The 16,143-nt window shown below is 52.8% G+C and overlaps 1 protein-coding gene across 6 annotated transcripts in view; it reads left to right on the top strand.

The window, feature by feature from the left end:
* Window positions 1-244: 244 nt before the first annotated feature.
* Window positions 245-16,143, top strand: part of GPT2 (glutamic--pyruvic transaminase 2) — a 166,522-nt gene continuing 150,623 nt past the window's right edge. For 3 of the 6 annotated variants that reach the window (XR_011646316.1, XR_011646315.1, XR_011646314.1), the window contains exons 1-5: window positions 257-364; window positions 605-868; window positions 8,037-8,126; window positions 10,143-10,251; window positions 14,641-14,774. Coding sequence is in view for 2 of the 6 variants with exons in the window: in XM_004479680.5 (XP_004479737.1) it covers window positions 626-868; window positions 8,037-8,126; window positions 10,143-10,251; window positions 14,641-14,774 (576 nt within the window). In the remaining 4 variants the exon portion in view is untranslated. Of the gene's footprint in view, window positions 387-604; window positions 869-8,036; window positions 8,127-10,142; window positions 10,252-14,640; window positions 14,775-16,143 lie in introns of all 6 variants that reach the window. The other 3 variants (XR_011646317.1, XM_004479680.5, XM_004479679.5) reach the window with 2 other exon arrangements.

The following is a 16,143-nucleotide window of genomic DNA, read 5'->3' as shown; positions in this document are numbered from 1 at the left end:
CTCCAACCCAGCCGCCAGCCAGGACAAAGCGCCCTCAAGCGAGGGGCTGAGCCAGATGGACCATTCCCGCCTTCTGCCCGGCCCCCGCCCGGCCCCCTCCTGGTTCACTCCCGGGGCGACGCGAAGAATTGTGGGAGTTGTAGTTCGCCCTGTGCCCTGCGCCAGCTCCGCGCACGGCCGGCGGAACTACCAGACCCGGCGGGCGGCGCGCGGGGGCGGGCGGCGCGCGGGGGGCGGGCTCGACGGTGGTGGGTGTGCGAGCGCAGAGGCCGGGTGGTGCGAGCACCCGGCGCGGGGATGCGGCTGCGGGCGGCGGAAACCGAGCAGGGGAGCAGCTGGGGGCGCGCGTGCTAGCCCGAGCGGGGTGAGGGGCTGCTGGGCGGCAGGCACGTTGCATGCGCGGGGCACCGGCTTTACAAAGGCCGGCTGTGCGGCTCTCGGGCGCTGCAGTGGCACGGTGGAGGGTCCCGGTCGCCAGCTGGCACCGCGCGCTGAAAGAGCCCTGAGCCGGGGCTGGGGCTGAGGGTGGCGGTGGGGGTGGCGGTGGGGGTGCCCGCCTTGGCCTGTGCGTGACGAGTGTTTCTCATTCTTTTTTTGTGTTTAGGTTTCCCTGGGCAGGCGAGCAATGCAGCGGGCGGCGGCTTTAGTCCGGCGGGGATGCAGCTCTCAGCCCCGGAGCTCCTGGGGCCGCAGTCAAAGCAGCGCGGCCGCCGAGGCCTCTGCGGTGCTCAAGGTGCGGCCCGAGCGGAGCCCGCGCGAGCGCATCCTCACGCTAGAGTCCATGAACCCGCAGGTGAAGGCAGTAGAGTACGCGGTACGGGGACCCATCGTACTCAAAGCCGGCGAGATCGAGCTCGAGCTTCAGCGGGTGAGCGACGCGCCGGGGCCCGCGAACCGGAGGGCGCGCTGTCCCCTTTGACGTCCGACCACCGGGTACCCTTACGCATAGCCGGGTTCTTAAGTTAGGACGGGAGAATGCACTCCTCCCATCCCTTTACCCACGAGTGCCTGTCACTTGGCATGAAGTAAGACCCTCCAGTACGGTTCGCTTGTTGAGTTGAATTCATCTATTATGATTGAGCGGCCCATAGTGCCAGGCTCCGAGTGCACTGGGGGCTCCCTGCCCACGTGGAGCCAAGATCCAGTGGGGGCAGGAATAATCAAGAGTTTCAGGTAATGAATAAAATGCCTTGAAGAAGAAAAAACGGAGGAGGTTTTGGAATGGGGTGTTGGTGGTGGTGGGAGAGAAACCACTTGAGGTTGGAAGGTAAGAAAGGAGGCCCTGAGGAGGGTTTGTTTGTTCCAGAAGCTTGCCAGTAAGGATTCCCTGACCAGAGTGAGTGGGCTGGGGAGGGGGTTGGAGGAGCATCTGTACAATTCCTTCAGGCCCCTTGGGGAACCTTGCCTGACCCAGGGCTTCCAGCCACATCTTGTTCTGTCTGGGAGGCTTGTGCCTTTAGGGCCTTGGTGAGGTGGCACTGGGACTTTCTTCATTTTGGCAGCTGACTGGCTGGGATCTTGGCTTGAGTTCATAGTTCCCTGTAAAGTGATCTGACAGCCAGGAGTAATTTCTGGGGCGGGTTTAAGAGATGGTCCCTGTGGGATACCAGAGTCCTTTCTGGGGTGGAATTCAGGAGGCAGAGTCTAGAGGCGTTATCTACAAAAACATCACCCTCCTAACATTTGTAAGAAGCTGCTTGCTGAAGATAGTTCTCACCCAGATGGGGGCTGGGGACTCCTTGACCTTGCTCTCAGTGGCTCCAGATCCTGATCTCTCAGGTGCAATGTGGTGGTCTCCTAGTGAACTTTGGAGGCATGGGAGGAGCTGCCATGATGAGGGTTATGATTAGGCCCTATTCCCACGGGACTCTGAGGGTTTGATAAGTTCATAGCCCTGCAGAAACCTCTGTCAGGACACCCAGTTCTGCTGACATAAAAGAATGAGCTGGACAAGTCAGAGTCCAGTGTCTCCCTGCCAGCTTCTTGCCAGGCTAAGTTTAAAGCCTGGCCCTTTAGAAACCCGGCTTCATTTCTGCACTTTCTTGTCCTGGAGGTAGGCCAGGGGCAGAGAACTGTGTTTTTGCTCTGCTTCTTGTTGCCTTCAGACAGGCTGGAGCTGCTTCTCTTTGTGGCAATAGGAGAATTGAATAGGCTGAAATTAAGTTGTCCCCTTAATCACTTTTCACTGGAGAGTGAAGAAATTATCTGGACATCCCTGAAGAGATGCTGCCTTTGCCTTCAGGGAGCTGGCTGCCTTACTATTTCCTGGGTCTGAATGTCCTCTTATCCCAGTTTTTAAGGACTGCAGGGATTTTTTTAGTGGACAGAGAAAAGGAGAGAGCATTCCAGGTGGGAGCAGTGCTCTGAGCAAAGGCAGGAGGTTAAGCAAGTCCTGGGCTGGTGGGGAAGGGGGATGGTGCTATGTGGAGAGACTAGAAGAGGATGTGAGAGATGAATGGAAAAGGTGGGTGGGGTCTTCTGTGCCGAGCCCAGAGTTTATTGTGTGTTTTGGTAGGAAGATGGGAACCAGAAAAGGGTTTCTAGTGGAATGGGGCTCAATGATTGCAGGTAGGAGTACTTCTTGGTCATTTAGGCCAGATGGAACTATGCCTGGGACAGCTGCTGCCACACCTTCAACCCCTAAATTAGCTGGGTTCTTCCTCTCCACCCACAATCTCTGGTGTTTTCATTCAAGCTCACCCCTTCTTGTTCTTTTCACTCATTTCTCTTGATTTATTGAGTACCTGCCTTGTACTGGGCATGGCTGTAGATGCTAGAGATAGAGCCCTGGCTAGGCCACCATAGCCTCACTTAAACCTTCCATTACCAGGGAAACAGCCTCCTGTCCTTACTTTGGTATCTTAAATAATATCTCTTCTGAGAGAGCCATCTTTTTCCACTTTTGGGAGGTGGGGGGTAGGGGATGGGGCGCTTGGCTTGGCTTTGCACAGCTTTGTTTTTTTTTAACCTCTTGCTTTGAACTGCATTGATCAAAACTGGACTGCTGCTAAAAGGAGTTTGATTTTCTTTGAGATGGGATGGGCTAGAGTTTACAGGGTATAGGGTGACATGGGGCAAAGCCCATAGCCTGCCTAGGCCTCAGTTTCTCCAGTCTGTCAAAGAAGAGGAGGGGCCTCACTGGGCTTGGAGGTGCCCACTTGCCTGAATTTTGCATCTCCTTGTCCTGCTGTGGTGTCCTGGGGGGCCCGAGATGGTTTCTAGTTGTACCAAGCACTTGTACTATCTCATAGAATTGCTTCCCAAGTCTTCTGCAAACAGCATGGGCTATTTGGGCAGCAAGTGCTTTCTGTGTTTGACTTTGGGGGTGGCTGATGAACGGAGCTCCTGTCATTGCTATTCTGACACAAGTGGAGAATGCTCAGGGGAGCCTGAGGGAGGAGGGGGCAGGCTAGTGAGTGTGAGCTGGGATGCCCTCTTCCCCCAGCCTCTCTGTTGGTCCTCTCTGACAGCAGTGCCAAGGCAGAGAATCTCTTAGTTTCCAAATCCTGTACTTGGGTGCTGATTTGGAACAGCACTTAAAATAAGCTGTAATTAGTAGGGTTTTTTAAAAGAACTGTCAGTTCTTCCTTCAACCTGCTTTCTTTATCCTTGCTGTATTTGGAGGTGGGTGCAGGTGGAGACAGGGAAATGGCTTCACTTTTCCCAATTGTAAAATTACACACAGTTAGGGTAAGACTTTCAAAAATAGCATAATTGGTTAGCACTGTTAAAAGCAGTGAATATTACCTTCAAACACAGGTAAAGAGAGGCGGGGACACAGGTATAGCACAAGGCTGTAGCTGGCTAAGGATGAGGACTGGAACCCCTGGATGTGCCGAGCACAGATGGTTGTTTATTCTTTAGAGTTTAGATGTGACACTGCTTTAAAGAAATTTGTACAGTAGGCCTCCAGTGGGAAGACCCTTCCAGCATGCTACCTTGCCCAAGTCCCTACAGACATGCATTCTGGGTTATGCCTGGACTCGCCATGGACCCCAGGCAAGTCACTCAGAATGCTCTGTTCTCAGAAAGAGCCAGTTTCTTTCAGCTAAGGGCTTGCTAGTCATCAGGATTTGAACCTCTAGAAGCCAATTATGATTCTAAAGAGTCTTTCTTCTCAAGTTGCTTGGACAGTGAAGTGCTGTGAGTCTGGCCTCCTCAGTTGTTCTGGGTATGGGAACCTGCTCTCTGGGGCTTGCCTTCTCTGCCTAGCTCTCCTGAAATACCCTGTTTGAAGCTCATTCAGCTTTCACCCGGCTGCTTCTCCAGTTGACCCACCCACAGAGCCCCAGGGCCGGCACCCAGCCTTCTCTGCTTGGTTGCTTAAGAAAGTCTAGGAAACTCAGCCCTTGGTATTCCTACCTAATCTCTTAGTCACCTGAGCCACAGCTCTGATTTCTTCCATGCCTTCTTTTGCTTTCCCTGATGGCCCAGACCAGACCCTGAGCTAAGCCTCAGTCTCTAAGCTGTGAAACAAAGCTGCCTTCAGGGAGCATAGGGTCAAATTGGGGTTGGTTTCTGGGGCCTCTTTCTAGAACTTTCTGTAGGGTTCTTGTCTGTGCCCTACCCTCCCAGCGTGAGCCTTGGGGCCTTTTCACTTGCTGCGCTGTCTGTGGGGCCTGGTGTACCCTCTTCCTCCACCCCCTGCTGGGCCCCTTCCCCATGCCGGTGGCTTCCTCTGCTTTGCTCACCCTGTCACCTGGGCATGGGTGATGAATAAGTATTTGTTGAATGAGAAGGAGGCAGGTCTTCTGGGGGGGTGATCGTCCCACCCAGCCTTCACCCACATGTCACATGAAATGACAAGAGCCATCCCTTGTGTGAGGAAACTGCCTTTGTGCCTGTTGGTCCATCCATCGACCCCTTAACCCTCATCTCGGAGGTGGGAAGGCCAATGGTGAGCCTATTTTCTTCTACTCTCCAACATGCTCTGAAATATGCCATCCCCAGAGCCTGGGAGCCTTTTCCATGATCCTACCTAAGCATTTCCACTCCCCTACCGCCACTCCGGGCAGGACCTTCCCTACAGGGAGGCAGCTCTGGGCTGGGTGTGTGCAGATGGATTAGACAGGTGGGCTCTAGGATGCCGTGAGAGGAAAGCAGGGTGCTATATGCTTGTTAGTGCCTCTGACTCAACAGGGCCCTGGGGTCTGGCTGAGATGAGATCACCTTTGGGTGTGCCTACCAGGCCTGAGTCAGTGGGCAGGGGTCTGCCCCAGGCTTCTTGATATTTCCCAGCCCATATGTTTCATGTGGACCCAGATGTAGGTGCCCAGAACCGTGTCCTCTCTGATGGCCCTTGACTGGTGGGCTTAGCCCCGTCCCCCCCTTGCCTATTCAAGGGAGCCAGTTTACCACCACAGCTCATCCATCAGAGCAGTGTCAGGGGCTGTAGGAGCCCAGACCCAAGAAAGGAGGTGCTCCATGTTCCCAGGCTCCTTGTGACAGGCCTTGAACTGGTTAAGCAGTGCAGGGAGAGGCTCTGTTCCAGGCATTGTTCTCACCCTGGAGTGGGCTATATTGGTTCCTAGCCCTCATGTCTGTGACAGATTTATTCCCTATCAGAAAATGGACTGTGCCACCACGGAAGTCACCTGCACTCAGCCAGCCAGGCGAGGGCTGTGGCATTTCAGTCAGGCTGGCAGTGGGAGCTGGTGCCAGGGGGTGGGTCAGGCCCGCCCCTGTACCCTGTGACTTGGGCAGCTACCCACCTCCAGCCTTCTTGGCGCCCGCCTGCAGAGTGAGCCCTGGGACTGCACGCCCACAACCTATGTGCCTCCTGGCTGCCCCCCTGCCCTGGCTCACCAGACACATTAGCTTCTTCTCTTCCTCCACCTTGGCCAGGCCTGAAGAACTTGCTGGAAGGGACACAAGAGATTTAAAAGGCCCTCTTTCCCCCCTAGAAACATAGCTGTTAGAGACTTACCAGTCCCTGATCTGTTTGCAAGTGTCCAGGACCATTCCTGAGGTACCCTCCCCAACCTTTCTCCATGCCTCCTTGCTCCAGAAACAAATGGAATTTCTTCAGGCTGGGCTCAGGGATGCCTGTTTGACTGGGAACCTATGCTAGGAGACTTGTTTTGCTGCTGCTTTTGTCTCAAGGCTGCTAGTTTTTGTTTTATTTACTTGAGTTTCATGTTACTGATAAAAATAAAAGGCAAAGAATTTGCAAGTTGCTTTCATTCACACATTGCATGGAACGGAAGGGAAAAAACAGTCAAGACCATAGAGTTGTCTTTTTAGAATCTGTATTTGGAGTGTCTTTGGGGAAAGGACAGCTAGAGATGAGGAGCTGGCCAGGCCCTCTCCCCAGGCCACCCAATGACACTGACACCTCCTTGCCCCATCCCTTTCTTTTTCCACAGTGACCCTTATAACCTTATCCCTTGTCTTGATTTGTAAGACAATGATATCTGTGCTCTGTGTTCAGTCAGATAATCTTCTCAACCACCATGGGAGATTATTGAACCTGTTATTGGTTCCTGTTCTTGGCCTGGCTGTTTCTGGACTTATCAGGGAACCTCCCCCAGTTTCCAGATCCCACAGTGCTCAAAGCTAAACTGCATGTTCCGCTTTGTAGCAGCTGGCTGGCGGAGAGGTAGCCTTCAGTTGCTTCCCCAGGGGCATTGGAAGGGTCTCTCAGCCCCTCTTCTGTGACCTCATTTCTGAGCTAACCATGTTGCTCAAGCAATGGCCTTGATTTTGCTTTTCAGTCAGCCTTTTCATCCCTGATGTCTTTTGCTTAAAATGTGAATATTAGCCCTGTTCTTTCTGCAAAGGCAAGGTTGCAAGGAGACAACCCTGAGAGTTCCTTGCTGTGGATGATCCTGGATTGAGGGGTCCTCAGGGTCCCTGGCCATTTACTTAGGTGTAGAGGTGGAACTATGCTTGGGGGCAGTGCTAAGGAGTTGTGGGGTTCTCTTTCCCTGACATCTGGTGTGTTCTAATGCTGACCCCTGCTTCCTCCTACCTACCACATTTGCTCAAGAGCCTTCTTTTAGATATCATTGTGAGGCTGCGGTTGGGTCAGAGGCCTGCAGTTGGGTCAGAGGCCTGCAGTTGTCTCAGGATGTGCCAGCAGCCTGGAAATCTCTTCCAGCCTCTCCAGAAAGAAGGGGCAGTGGAGCATAATGGTTAAGCAGAGAAGCTTGGAGCCTGGCTTCCTGGGCTCAATCCCAGAACTTACCAATTCTGTGACTTTGGGCAAGTTTCTTCACCCTTGGGAGCCTCAGTTTCCTCATCTGTAAAGTGGAATTAACAGTCGTTTTGGCATGGGGTGGCTCTGAAGGTTGAGGGAGATCAGGCATATTAAGGGCTTGGCATAGTGCCTATCACCTGGTAAGGCTCAAAATATGAGTGCTTAGTTTACTACATACAGTGATATATATCTGTACGCGCACAATTCAGTGACTCTTGGTAAGTTTATAAAGCTGTTCCATCCTCACCAGAATACAGTTTTGGAACATTTTTGTTACCCCAAAACATCCTCAGGCCTGTTTGTAGTCAATTCCCAGTACTACCGTGAGCTCAGGAAGCCATTCGTTTTTTCCTGTCTCTGTAGACGTTGTTTTCTGGACATGATACATGTGAAATCATGCATGATGTAATCTTTTTCATCTGTCGTATTTTCACTGAGCATGTTTTTGAGGTTTGTCCATGTTGTAGCATTTACCAGTAGTTTGTTCTTTTTACTGCTGAGTGGTATTCCATTGAATGGCTATGCCACATTTTGTTTATCCATTCATCCATTGATGGACAGTTGGGTTGTTTCTAATTTGGGGCAGTTGTGAATAGCACTGCTATGAATATTTGCTTATCTGTGTAGACACATTATCATTTCTCTTGTGTAGGAACACGAGTAGAATTATTGGGTTGGGCAGGAGTTTTATGTTTAACTTTTTAATAAACTGCCATGCTGTTTTTCAGGGAAAAAATATATGAGTACTTGTTAATATCCTGAGGGAGCACTGCTCAGCCTCTGGAAACCAAAATCTCAGTGTCTCTAAATAACCACTTGTTGCCTTCTCTCTGCTCAGGGTATTAAAAAACCCTTCACTGAGGTCATCCGTGCCAACATTGGGGATGCCCATGCCATGGGCCAGCAGCCAATCACCTTCCTCCGACAGGTAAGCTGTCCCTTAGGGGCAGAGGCTGCTGGGAGAGCCAGGGGGTCAGGGCTGGATGGGGCCACTCTGAGGTTATAGGACCAAACAACTCCTCTTGCCTCTCCTCCTTGTCCACACAGTCCCCTTGGAACATAGTAGGCACCACAGTCCCTCATAGAGGTGCCAATGAAGTCTTAGCCCCCAAGTTCTCTCCCTTTCTCTCCCTTAAACTCAGTTTTGGGGTTGGTCTGGTGCACATGGTTCCCAGGGACGCTTCTCCTGGTTTGTGGTTGTGGATGCTGAGTTAGTCTCGGGGTTGGCAGCAGCCCAGGAGAGATGTAGAGGCCAGGGGGCCAGGAGTGGTGTGTGGTGGTCACGACGCGGCTTCCCCAGCCAGACCCCTGGCTTTGTGTCCTGGCCCTCACGCTAACCAGCTGGGCAGTTGGGCAAGTGGAGATCGCCAAGTCATCCTTTGGAGGATGGCAGGGGACTTGGTGAGATGGCGTGTGTGGGGAATGGGGCCATTGTCAGCTGGTGCTCTTCAGCAGCTCCACCCTGAAGTCCAGCTGGCTCCTGAGGGCTCCAGGAAGAGGTGGGCTTCATCATTTCAATTTGAGCATGAGGATGCTGCGTAGAACAAAATTGTGGGGTTGATGGGCTGGGGCATAAGGGAATGCCATAAGACAGCCTGTACTGAGGCTGGAGACCCAGCTGTGGGAAGCCTTTTTTTGTGTGGAGTAGAACTGAGACCTGTTTGGTTGCATAATATTGTCCTTGTCTGTGGTGAAGTTTCACAGGGCTGGGGCAGGCAGGCAAGTTGAGCACTGAGCTCCCCAGCCCCCTATTCCCTGCTCTGCTGCCTGGGGCTTCCCCCACTCTGAGGGGAAGTAGGGGGAATGGGGGCCTTAGCTGGCAGTCCCTGGGGGAGTGTACTCAGGGTCGTGGAGTAGAGGACCGAGGCTGGTAGGGGCTGAGGACTGTCCACCCACCCTCTCTTGTGGCCTTTCCTGCCTGCCCTCTGGACTGCCTGCCATGGAATCCAGAGTCCCAAGGCCAGGCCCATGGTAGGGGAGTGGATGGAGCAAGGAGGAGCCCAAACAGAGCAACCCTGCCGAGGAAGTTGGGCCGCATTCTGGAAGCTGTGGCTTTGGGGGAGGAGGGGAGTGTTGAGTGGCCTCTCCCCACAGAAGTTACCCACCCATGCCTGGTCACAGGGCACAGATGGACTCCTCTGCCTCAGCCTCTTCCAGCTGGCAGTCACATTCCCATATGCAGCCTCCTGCCCTGTGCTGCCTTCTCCACTCTTCACGCATCTACTCTGACCTTCACGGGTACCCTTGCAAAGAGGGCAGGCCTGGCCTCTGCCACTGGACCCATGAAGGAAAGCTGGCTCCAAAAAGCAGGACCCATCCAAAGCCAAGGACTGGGGTCAGAGCCGTGTGTCCTGAGCCCTCATGCTCCTGGCAGAGCCCCCTCCCCACCCCCTACTGCTGCCAGCACAAACTTGCCCAGTGAACTGGGCTTTACCAAATACTCTCACACCATTTCCTTGCTTAGTTCTCTCAATTTGTGAGGCTAGGGTGGTTTTCTCTGTTACATAGATAAGGGAGTTGATGGTTTTTGGACCTGGCAAGGAGTCCGGGCAAAGGGACCCAGAGTGTGTGGAAGGCACCTCCAGCTATAAGGAGGAACTGTGCAGTTCTGCTCCTGCCAGCTGGGACCCACCTGGCCCCTGCTCTGGATACCCTAGGTTCTTGTCCTGGGTATGTGAGCCCAGGGACTGAGTGGCCACCTTGCTCTCTGCAGCTCCACCCTTGTCTGAGCCCAGGCCTTGCTCTTATTATCTCCCCTTTGGCTGCAGGGAGCCCCGGTCCTGCTCCCCACCTACTCCTCAAGCTCCCACTGTCCGGAGAGGCCTGCTGCAGCACTGACCCTCAAGTCACCCTCTTCCCATGCCTTCTGCCCGGGGTCTTGGTGCCCTTCTGGGGTTCTGAGATGGGAGTGCGGGGAATCCAGCCCATGCTTCTGTTCCCCCAGGTCATGGCACTCTGCACCTATCCAAACTTGTTGGACAGCCCCAGCTTCCCGGAAGATGCTAAGAAACGAGCCCGGCGGATCCTTCAGGCTTGTGGCGGGAACAGCCTGGGTGAGGCCCCAACTTGCCAGGCCCTGGCAGGCGTGAGGTGAACGTGTGTCCACAGCATGGGCCTGGACTTGGCCCTGCATGAGGGTGATACGTGTGAGTGAGTGTGAGTGTGTCTGGGCTGGCCAATGTGCGGAGTAAACACCTCTGGCAGCCCCTTGTTTGCTGAGCTGGTGGTGAAAATGCAGTCTTTTGGGCTTATCAGAGCACTTTAGGTATAAACGGTTTAGCCCCTGGGAGCTAGCTTCAACAGTTGGGCTTTGCATCAGAGCAAAGGTTTAATGCCAGTGACCGGCCTTAGCAGCAGAAGGCTGGGTGGAAGCATAGCATATCTCTGGGAACCTCAACTCTGAACATACATCCCTGCACTGTGCAGGAGGCGGTGGCTGATGGTTGGGCAAGACTAGCGCTGGGTTGGCTCCTGTTTATGGCTCACTTCAGGCTGCCTGAGATCCCGTTGCCCTGGCCTTTGCTGCGCTTTGCCTGGAAGCTCACCCTAGAGCATGCCAGGTAGGTAGGATTCCGTGGAGGGAGAACCTGGAAGGTGGCCCCTGTCGAGTGAAAATGAGTCTCTCTCCCTTCCCTACTGAGATGGATTTTCCAGCCTCTGAACTCCCACTTCTTTGTTTTCATCTCATATTCTTCTGTATGTTTGTTTGTCCCCCTTCCCTTGCCCTGAGGAAATCAGTTATTCTTAGAGCTTTTTTTTTTAGGATATGTGACCTCATAATGTTCCAGATCGCAGCACTGAGGGCGACCCGGGGCTCTTGAGGCTTGCTGCCCTTGCTTTTCTCTAACCTCTTCCTGCCTCTCCCCGTACCTTTTAATGTTCTACCTCTTTACTGAGAGCCCTGTGCAGACCCTCCTGCAGGCAGTCATTCTGCTAGCCCTCTGCGCAAGCCTGGGCCCTGTCCTGTGTGGTGGTCCTCTCATCAAGGGGCCACCCATCCCTTGCATTCCTGCCAGCCAGCCTGTGTGGTGTCTGGGCCGGTGGCCTTGGGTGCCAAGGCCTAAGCTGCAGGTCGGCAGAGAACAGCCTGATAGCCTGAGGCCCCTCTCTTGCCTGGACTGGCATAGCCCAGAGGACAAAGGCACTTCTCAGAGACCTGGTGGCTGTGGATCTGAGCCTCCTGGGAGCCCCAGGCAAGAGGAGGGATGAGCGGGAGGGAGGGAGGGAGAGTTTGCCTTCTGTGTGTCAGTCGTGGGAGGGGCAGAGCTGGGGATCTTTGATGAAACAGCAGTCTGTGTGTCAGCCAGCTTTTGCAACTCTGTGTCAGCCAGGGCTGGGGGGATGGAATAGGACCTCTGGGGGAATGGAATAGGGCAGCTGAGTTCATGGGAGGCCACTCCTAGAGTGTGGTAGCAAGGGCCCAGTGAGTCCACCGGGTTTCACGACCTGCTCAGTGCTCACCAGCGCACAGGTGAGCTAGGCTGGCTCTGAGCCTCTTGCCTCATCCTTGAACGGAAAGTGCTTTGTTACCCACCTGGGAGCTGACTGGGGAGGTTAGCACTGTGTAAAGCTTTTGGATAAGGAGAAGCCCCGCCAATGGCAGGTGAGGGTGGGACATGCCAACGGGCAGGCCCGGAAGTGCTGCTCTCTGTCGGCCGAGCCCCATCAGCCTGACTACTTGCCCGTATTGGTCAGGAAATAGGCTCTCGTCCTCTTTGTCCTCCGTGTCCTCCAAGGCCATGTGGACCCAGGCACGGGTTGTTGAGTATGTACACAAGCCCTCACTTAGGGCCTTTAAAACTTTTCCAGTTCTCAAGTTGGGTCTTGGACAAAAGAGAATTGAAGGCAACTTCGCCCATGCCTGGGGGAGGCGGGAGGCATGTGTCTGTCTGCCTGCTCCACACTGAGCACACTGCATGTTCCAGGCACTGTTCTAGGCACTGAGGGCATGAATGGTACAGAGGGAGTTTCTGCTCTCACAAAGTCCACTGTTGGATTTGAGGGGAACAGACATTAAAAAGAAACCATCCATAGTAGTGGAGGAAATTGTATCATTAGTGTGGAGACAGTGGCCGCGGAGGTTGCTGGAGGCAGGGAGGGTGGAAGGGGGGTATGATATAGGGGCATTTTCGGGACTTGGAGTTGTCCTGAGTGATATTGCGGGGACAGATGGCAGGATATTATGTATCCACTGAATGGAATGGATATGTCGACTATAGTCCATGCTATGTAGCAGTGCTTCAAAATGTATTCAAGTGCATTGAATGTGTCACATTTTTTTTTTAAAGATCTATTTATTTATTTTTTTCTCTCCCCTCCCCCCCCACCCCCGTTGTCTGTTCTGTGTCTATTTGCTTTCTTCTTTGTCCACTTCTGTTGTTGTCAGTGGCACGGGAATCTGTGTTTCTTTTTGTTGCGTCACCTTGTTGTGTCAGCTCTCCATGCGTGCAGCACCATTCCTGGGCAGGGTACACTTTCTTTTGCGCTGGGTGGCTCTCCTTACAGGGCGCACTCCTTGCGCATGGGGCTCCCCTATGCAGGGGACACCCCCACGTGGCACGGCACTCCTTATGTGCATCAGCACTGCACATGGGCCAACTCCATATGGGTTAAGGAGGCCTGGGGTTTGAACCGCAGACCTCCCATGTGGTAGACAGATGCCCTAACCACTGGGCCAAGTCTGCCGCCCTGAATGTGTCATATTAATGAGAGAAGTTGTTGATATGGGAGGAGTGGGGGTTTGGGGAGTAGAGTATATGAGAACCTCTTATATTTTTTAATGTAACATTTTGTATGATCTATGTATCTTTAAAAAATAAAAAATTAAAATTAAAAAGTCATTCAAATCCATAACCCCCAGTTTTGATGAGTGCTAAGGGAAAGAGTAGGGAGCTGAGGGGTTATAACAAGGGATTCTAATGTAGAGGGAGAAAGTGGAATTCAAGCTGAGACCTGAAGGATGGGTAAGGGGGAACCTATAAGGGCATGCCAGGCAGCGAGGACAGCATGTGCAAAGGCCCTGAGGTTTAAAATGGCCCTGATGGAGTGAAGGGGCCAGTGTGTGTGGTGGCATGAGGTGAGGCTGGGGAAGTTCGTGGTGGACATGGTGCCAGTTGGGTTGTCCATGGGAGGCAGTTTGGCCACCAGGGCAGTGGGTCTTCAGTGGTGGTGTGGGGGAGCAGGGGCTATCAGTGGGCTGGCTGCTCTAGGATAAATAGGTAACAGTCCTTGCCCTCAAGACAGGGTTTCATTTGTCTAAAATAACTGGAGAAGTTATAGCCCAGGACAGGGTCTGAGGGTAGGGTAGACCCCCTGGGGACAGACTAGAACTGAGCCTTGAAGGATCAGTGTGGTTTAGAGCATAAAATAAGATCTAAGGGCAAAAGTAAACCTAGGAACCTTCTCAGAAGAGTGGAAGGTCTTTGGTCTGCAGGAGCAGGGAGGTTGCTAGTGGGTGAAGGCCTTGGAATTCAAGGGGCTGGTGGGATTGAGGCAGGAAAGAACAAAGGCCTAGCTGGGGTGGGATGGCCAGGTCCCATGGAGCAGAGAAGAGAGTATTGAAAGAAGTTGGAAAGTTTCTGAGAAAGGGAGCCCAGAAGTACAAAATAAATTGCTTGAATAGCTTTTACACATGTACACTAGTTAACATTCCCCACCCCTGGAGGTAACAACTCTTCTGACGTCCGGCACCATGGATTAGTTTTGACTGATTTTGAACTTCATATACATGGTGGCCTGACTTTTAAACCCCAGATGGCAGCTGGAGGATGTTGACATGTGGGGCATACCGGCAGCTCCAGGGATCTGTGGTTGGTGTTGGACAGGGTTCTGGGGGCTAATTATGCGTCCAGGCATTACCATTTTGGAACACCACAGGTGAGACCCATTCTCTCAAGCTCTGTGGAATGATGTGTGGCAGCAGAGATAAAAGCAGAGGACTTCCCATTGTAATGACTTATTGTTGTAGCACATGTATAAAAAGCGAGGAGAATGAGTAAAATGGGAATTTGGACAGTAGATTAGAAGCTGGGGCCTGACATATAGTAGGTACTCAGTAAATATTGGGTGGATGAGTGGACAATTTGATGGATGGGTAGATAGATAGGCAGATGAATGGGTGGGTGGGTAGATGGATGAGCAGATGGTTGGCTGGATGAATAGATGAGCAGGTAGATGAGTGGACAGATGGACGGATGGATGGGTGGGTGGATGGATGGATGGATAGATGAATGGATGGATAAGGTGGTTGAATGGGTGCATGAAGCCCAGATAGGTAGTTTAGCAGATTGCCACAATTACAAAGCCCAGAGCAGTGGGAGTGGGGCCCCAACTGCCGACCTCTCTTCCTTTCTCCCAACCCCAGTTAATTGTATGAACACTTTACCGACTCCATTGAACCAGATATCCTGCCTCTAGTGGCTGTCTTGCTTGCTGTCTTACAGGATCTTACAGTGCTAGCCAGGGTGTCAACTGTATCCGCGAAGATGTGGCTGCCTATATCACCAGGAGAGATGGTGGCGTGCCTGCAGACCCAGACAACATCTACCTGACCACTGGTGCTAGCGATGGCATTTCTGTATGTGGGAGGGTGGCTCATTGTTATTCAGTGTGTGGTGGAACCAAGAGTGTGAGCTGGCTAGCAGGGAGACAGGCCTGGGAGGAGTTGGCTGCCTTCTGTTCCACCTGCCCTGGTAAACCTATTGTCCTCGCCTTGTTTACTCTCCATGAACCTGGAATACACTGCAGCCTTGATTTCCCTCCTAAGTGTATTCAGCCAGCCCAGCTTGAGAGGAGTCATTCGGCACTTAAGGGTGCCCAACCGTCTGGCAGCATCAGTGTTCCTCTTCTGCCAGGCACTATGCCAGGTGCTAGGAGATTATGGAGAAAGAAACACATTTGGCTTCTGTTCCCACACAAGTGCTGGAGCAGGCTAGCATTAACATTGTCGTATCACTAACTTTCAGTTTCCCTTCCACAGTGCTACAGAAGAGCTGTAGGGACTCTGACCTAGTCCAGGGCCTGGGTGAGGAAGGGGTGGCAGGAGGGAAGGTGAGCCAAGGAATGCTGAGCAGAGATTTGAAGGATAGACATATAGGAGTGAACTGGGGAAGGCAGGGAAGGGAGTGTGTTCTGGACAGAAGGTCATCCTATGCAAAGGCCTTGAACTGGAGGGAGGCCCCGTGTTTGGAAGTAGAAAGAGAGGGTGGATGAGCACGGCAGTGAGAGACAGTTGCAGATATGGTGCTGGAGAGGCAGATGGGGGCGAGTCCTGCAGGGCCTTGGAGGCCACTTGAAGGATTTGGGTTTTTGTCCTTAAGAGCAAGAGAGAGCCTGTGAAGGTTTTGAAGTTAAGAGGGTGACGTGTAGATTCATCTTCTTAAATTTCGACTTTGGCTGGGAGGAGGCATAGCAGATGTGAAGGGACCATTTAGGAGGCGAGAGCGGAGGTGGGTATCGGTATTAATAGGTACTTGTAGGAGGAGTCTAAAATCCTACATTGAGTGACCTGTGGCCCCACCATCCCCCATTGGCAGGCTGCTCCCATGGCCCGGTTCAATGCTGGGTGTCACCATTTCTTTCCCTGTTCCTCAGGGGCGGTTTGCTGTCTGACCCCTTCCTTTAATGGGGTTATCTTTGTCTGCTGGCCTCCAGAGGCCCTAATTGCTTTTGATGTGTGTTCAGTGCTTTATTCCTTTTCCAGAGTATCCAAATGCATTAAACTTACTGCAGTGCATGAGGAAACTGAGGCCTGAGTTGATCTGCCTACTTTTCAGTCATCCTTCATGGCACTTGGGATTCTAACGGGGCTCCAGTGCCCACCCATGGCCCCTTCCATTTTATGTCCTGCTGTCCCTCAGATCCCCAGAGAGGCCTTGATATGGGCAGAGGCTCCTGAGGAGGGAGGAGGTATCTATAAGCTTCTGTGAAAAGAATCTAGTCATTGC

The sequence above is a fragment of the Dasypus novemcinctus genome, chromosome 18 (assembly GCF_030445035.2).
Source record: "Dasypus novemcinctus isolate mDasNov1 chromosome 18, mDasNov1.1.hap2, whole genome shotgun sequence".
Taxonomy (NCBI): domain Eukaryota; kingdom Metazoa; phylum Chordata; class Mammalia; order Cingulata; family Dasypodidae; genus Dasypus; species Dasypus novemcinctus.
Note: the sequence above shows the minus strand (reverse complement) of the source record. Positions and strands in the feature narration are given on the sequence as shown.